At 37.4% G+C, this 5,470-nt stretch overlaps 1 protein-coding gene across 1 annotated transcript; it reads right to left on the reverse strand.

The window, feature by feature from the left end:
• Nucleotides 1–923: 923 nt before the first annotated feature.
• On the reverse strand, nt 924–5,138 carry gpr78b (G protein-coupled receptor 78b). The gene is made up of 3 exons (XM_077227324.1): nt 4,217–5,138; nt 4,001–4,114; nt 924–2,553 (listed from the first exon to the last, which is right to left on the reverse strand). Exons 1-3 carry the CDS (start codon nt 4,882–4,884, stop codon nt 2,316–2,318), a joined length of 1,020 nt encoding a protein of 339 aa, XP_077083439.1. The 5' UTR covers nt 4,885–5,138; the 3' UTR covers nt 924–2,315.
• Between the last annotated feature and the right edge of the window lie 332 nt (nt 5,139–5,470).

The raw sequence follows: 5,470 nt of genomic DNA on the forward strand, positions 1-5,470 counted from the left end.
GCGCCAGAAATAAGGGAAAATATGGCGCGATCTGAGGGAATTCAAAATTCTAACTGAAATTCTCCCGTGACAAGAAGCTTTTGTTTTTAAAACATAATGTTAACCAATTTTGGTTAAAATTATGTTTTGAAAACAATGTATTTGAATTAACATTACAATTTTGAAATGTAGTTCTTACTTTGACTATGCAGACAGCGAGAATCTCCCCATGCAATCTCCTTCTCCTCCCGAAATTGACAGCAGAATGTGAGAGTGAATCTATCTGGCGCGGGCGCGAACAGGGCGTGGGGGATGGCAATTGCTAAAAGAAATATCGCGAGATCCATCCTGCAAACGTTTTGTAAACTTTTGAGTCTTTTTTTTTTGTGAGCCTTTTTTTTCTGTATCTGTTACCGTTGTATTAATGTTTGGAACTGAAGTGATATTGCCCTGTGTGGCCGTAGCCATCACAGTTACATATGGAAAAAAAATGTAAAATATCTTGAAGGTGATTACTGATCATTGATTTCATACCCCGGGGCATACTGAGGTGTAGTAGATTATAATGTCTATCAATGTGCAATAACTGCAATGCATATATATTTAATATTATTTTGTATTATGTCTTATTGAGCTATAAGGATAAATAAAATAGTTTTTTTTATCATTTTCCCCCTCCTTTGGTACCTGATTTGCTGACAGGAGGATTTAACTTCACATTTAACTATTAGTGGATTTAACTTCACAGTATGTGAAAAGCTTATATATAAATAAATACAGTACTGTGCAAAAGCCTTGGGCACGTTAGCATTTTCAATACTAGAAAACTTTAAAATTGCACCAGTAGATTGATTAAATAAATCTGATAAAATAATGAATCAATCAATTTTCCTATTCATTTTGTAAAATAGTGTACATGTTTCCATTTAGAGGTTTACTCAGTATTTAATTTTTCATATAGATATCTTTATTGCACCATTTTCACAAAACAATGAATTGAACAAATGTTAACAAATCTCACACTAATTCAGCTGTATAAAGCTTTTCGTTAGTTTGAATTCTGGTACTCTGAAAACCGCTTAACTGAATTCATTGTAAATAAATAAGTACACTATACATTTCTTGTACTGTGCAAAGCAGCTATACATCAAGAGTTTAACATAGTCATCTTTTAAAAACAACTTGCAACATCCCACCAAATAGCACAAAGTATTAGCACTATTAACAGCTGTTATAGGGAATCTAGTACATTCAGTTATGTTAAAAGCTATAAAAGCTCCGACATCAGTAGTAGAGATTTTTAGCTTTGGCTGTTGTAACTAATGTCAATTACTAAGATATAATAAAATCCATCACTATCCACTATGCAGTTTGAGTAAAAAGTATCTTAACAAGAAAATTAACAATATGTGGTGTAATGTTACTCTGCAGCTTTTGTAGTAAGTCTGTATATGTAACTTATATGTTCTGCACTTTGCTGGTGTCCTAGTAAATCGCAGTGTTCTTGTTACAATAGAGTGGTTCATTACATTGTTACATATGTTTCACCCGTTTCACTTGAAACGGTCCTCGCAACAGAAGGGGCCTTCGCTTTCACTCGAAAAAGAGCCCCAACCCCCACCATTACACCGTGCACACACCAGAGTAGAAAATGAATGTGGGCTCAGGGCAGAAATGCCCCCAAAATTCGAGATATATATAGGGCAAAAAATTTCCCTTTATGAGTTATTGCAGGATAGTGTGCTGTTTTCTCGAAAACAACAGTTCAATAAATCAATTAATATTAGGTGGCTTTCATTTTAGACTTGAAACATCTGTTTTTGTTCTAATTCGTCAAACGAAAATAGTTTCAAACAAATCCACATTTGCTGTTGCTTGTCTCCGAGCAACACAGTGATGTTTCGTTACTGAATCAATCCACTTTTTTTGAGAATCCATCTAATGAATGACTCAATGACTCAATCATAGAGAAGGTCACTTGCATTGTCCTTGAATGAATTAGCCATTTTGAACCATTCGTTTGACTAAATGATTCACTCACTCGTCAATACAATGGTTTGCTGCTATCAATGTGCAGTTTTAGTTTCATTTTTTTTCCCCATATTTAAATTTTTTCAATATATTTACATCTCGTGCTTGACGCTGATGAAATCATACATGCGGTCCACCATGCTGCAAGAAAGAACAAACTTCCCCAGATGTCAATTGAAAACAGCGTTATGAGATCACTGCCAAATTGCAAAGGCCGCCAACTGTGACCACACAGTCCTATTCTTCCTCACACACACACACACCTTTAACAAGGCATTTGGCTTTTCCTGTTTGTGCAAGTGCCATTAGCTGTTTCTCTGAAGACTGTAGTCATTCTCTGTGTCCATAGAGCTGCTGTGTCCAGAGGATGGGTTTAAATCACGCTTCAACAGGCGATTGGCCACTGTTATCAAGACCTTCTTGTACTGCTGCCGCAGGAGGGAGTAGACGAAGGGATCTGAAGCTGCCTTGCTGTATGTTAAACACTTGCTGACAATACCCCAGTGTTGGTTGACATCCACAAAGGGAAGCAGCTCAGTCAACCTGTGAAACAGAGGGCAAACCATTAACATAATGACAGCATCCATGACTGTTTAAGCAGTGAATATATTTTGTGTGTGAAACGCTTGCAAAACTTATGGTCCTTTAAACAATGATAAACGTAATGGGTATTAATCCGTTAGATAACTTCCCTTAAAGGGTAACTAAACCCTAAGCCAACTTTTTCTAGTAAATGATCTGTAAGAATGGGGCTTTATTAGTACTGTTCATTGATTCAAGTAACTTTTTTGACATTTGTGTATAAATTGTTTTAATTCTACAATATATGGTGTAAAAACGTCTGAATGCTGCCCTCTTCAGGTTGAATGGTGGCTACTGCAGTTGAATTTTCCTATTGGATGTTTGGGGTGGGTTCGTGACGTAAGGGGTTGTTGGTGACATAGGCAAGTTCCATACAGACAGATGCGTCTCAGGTGCACGCCCCACTCCGCTGGGCTCTGCCCACTTTTCCGGCATTTTTCAAATATTGCCAGTGGGTGGAGTCAGGCTCTGACCAGGGGTTTTATTTACCGTTTAAGCTATCTAACGGATTAATACCTATTAAGTTTTTCATTTTATAAAAGACCATAATAAGTTTTGCATGCGTTTCACACACAAAATATGTCTTTCAAAGAATCTACTGTTAAACAGCACTATTTATTCAGTCCTTAAAAGTAACAAGTTAATGTGCTGTTCTGAAAATTACTCAAATTTTTAAATAACTATTCATTCTCATGAGAGAAAAGAATAGCTTACAAATGGGCAATTTTGGCTATTTAAATTGGAAAATACTGTTGTATATTGTTGTAGAATAATCATTGTTTTGTTTTTACTCTGTCAGAAGATAAAAACAAAACTAAAAATTAGTTCTGCCATCCTGTGGTTACCATAACATCATTATATTATATCTGACCATTTTATTTGAAGAAAAGAGAAGTACGAAAGTTATGAAAATACCTATATTTTCATACGAAAATACCTATAGTAGTTATTACAGACACAGCAGTATAGGAGCACTGAGAAGTAAACATGGATGAGAAAATTTGTTTTTTAATTTATTTATTTTAGATCCGATGAGCTTTCAAGATCATTAGCGAATCCCTAGAGACGAAAAGTGATTGTGTTATGTCACCTCTGGCGCACAAGAGCTATTCTTGAAAAAAAAAAGTTATTGTCTGGTTAGCGTCATTTCACGAATCAAGACTCAATTAAATTACGCCATTTCGAGGCACATTTTTACTTTTCAAGAGTAAAACATTTCTACAAGCAAGCATTTAAAATCATAATGCACAATTGAACGTTATTGAACGCTGCAAACCGAAGCGGTTGGGTCCAAATCAGCCTCACTATATATTCAAATCTCTGTATCATACTGTCTGATAAACAACCCCTCCCAGATTATTACAAAGTGGTTTGTAAAATGTTAAGCTTTTAATAATAAGCGGCATACCTTGTAATAACATAAGGGGCGAAACAGATGATGAATGAGCCAATGAAAATGCTGATCTTCTTAGTAGCGCGCTGTTTTCTCCTCTTTTGTTCTGAAAGACAGCGCTGCTTAACACTATACAAAAGAGTTTTACAAAATATTAATGACACATGATCCAATGGGAAACCTGGTAAAACATCCCAATGATGCTTAATAAGAATAAATGGTCATAAATACCTTGGATTAATATCTACCAGTAAGAAGAGGGTCTGCATGGTTATAATGTCAATCCTCTTGCAGTGAAAGCGTGCAACTTTTAACACCTTTAAGTATGTAACGCACAAAATCAGAAGCGAGAGCATGAAGCTGGTGGCATGAAAAACAATGGTAAACACAGTAAACTTAATCCGTGTGCTCTCATCGCTCAAATGCAACGTGCAGGATGCGTAAATGGGACTGTAGTCAAACCATGAGAAAAACACCGGGATGAGAGAGAACGTGAACGAGTGAAGCCAAGAATAACACACCATGAACAACGCGTCCTGGTAGCGCATTTTGCTAGAGTAACTCATTGGGAAAACTACGGCGATCCAGCGGTCTATACTGAGGGCTGCCATGCTTAACATGCTATTGGCTGTCAGAAAGGTCTCCAGACAGCTTAGCGTGCCACAGAGACAGTCTCCAAAAGGCTGCTGGTGCTTTACAATCCCAATTAAAGTGGACGGCATGTTCAGGACAGAAATCAGTATGTTGCAAAACGACAAGTTCATGGTGAACACCCCTGGCACCTGTCGGCGAATTTCGCTGCTGTGGATGAAACATAGCAACACCAGTAAGTTCGACAACAAAGAAACAATCGCAACCACAACGATGAACAAAGCTAATAGAATTTCCGCAAAGTCCATTTCTCACTTCAGAAGTCCCCTTGCTATATATTTGCCCCAGTTTGTGATGAATGTTATCAGCTGCATGATTCTTCCTCTGAGACAAAATAATTACGGTAGCCTAATAAGTCACATTTGGCTCAACTCGCGCGCGCTGTCCAGTGCTGAACCAAATAGCGCCTGCACATTTCCCTCTTAAAAAATAAATATATAAAAGAAAAGAAACGAAAAGAAGAAAAAAGAAGAAAAAAATTCTAATGACAATATATTTTATGGCGAAGTAAAAGGCCATTCACTGTCCATCGTGATAGAGGCGTTCAGTCCTGAGCGTTTTAACGCTTGTGTTGGTGAAGCTCAGGGACTCTATTACGCTTGGCTCATGCGCACAAGGACCGCGACGGTGGATCTCCGCCCTCTGATCGCCCTTTGGATCTCGCGTACTGCAATGAGGTGCTACTGGGACGGTGGGAGGCCGTTTTGTACAAATACGTAAGAAAAAAAAATCTTGTGGTTGCGTTTAAAGAATAACCTACATCCTAAACAGCATATGTCGCAATTGTCTTCTGGAAACCCATGTCATATATTAATTAAATGTAGGCCTATATCC

The sequence above is a fragment of the Siphateles boraxobius genome, unplaced genomic scaffold (assembly GCF_051911475.1).
Source record: "Siphateles boraxobius isolate OS27281-9 unplaced genomic scaffold, OSU_SipBor_1 130, whole genome shotgun sequence".
NCBI classification, from domain to species: Eukaryota; Metazoa; Chordata; class Actinopteri; order Cypriniformes; family Leuciscidae; genus Siphateles; species Siphateles boraxobius.

Bases quoted from the DNA above. Each gene is read 5' to 3' on its own strand.
- gpr78b (XM_077227324.1), bottom strand. From the start codon at position 4,884: ATGGACTTTGCGGAAATTCTATTAGCTTTGTTCATCGTTGTGGTTGCG. The intron at 4,115-4,216 runs GTATTTATGACC...TCTTTTGTATAG, and splicing joins CTGGTAGATATTAATCCAAG to TGTTAAGCAGCGCTGTCTTT. The intron at 2,554-4,000 runs GTATGCCGCTTA...TCTGTTTCACAG, and splicing joins GCCCCTTATGTTATTACAAG to GTTGACTGAGCTGCTTCCCT.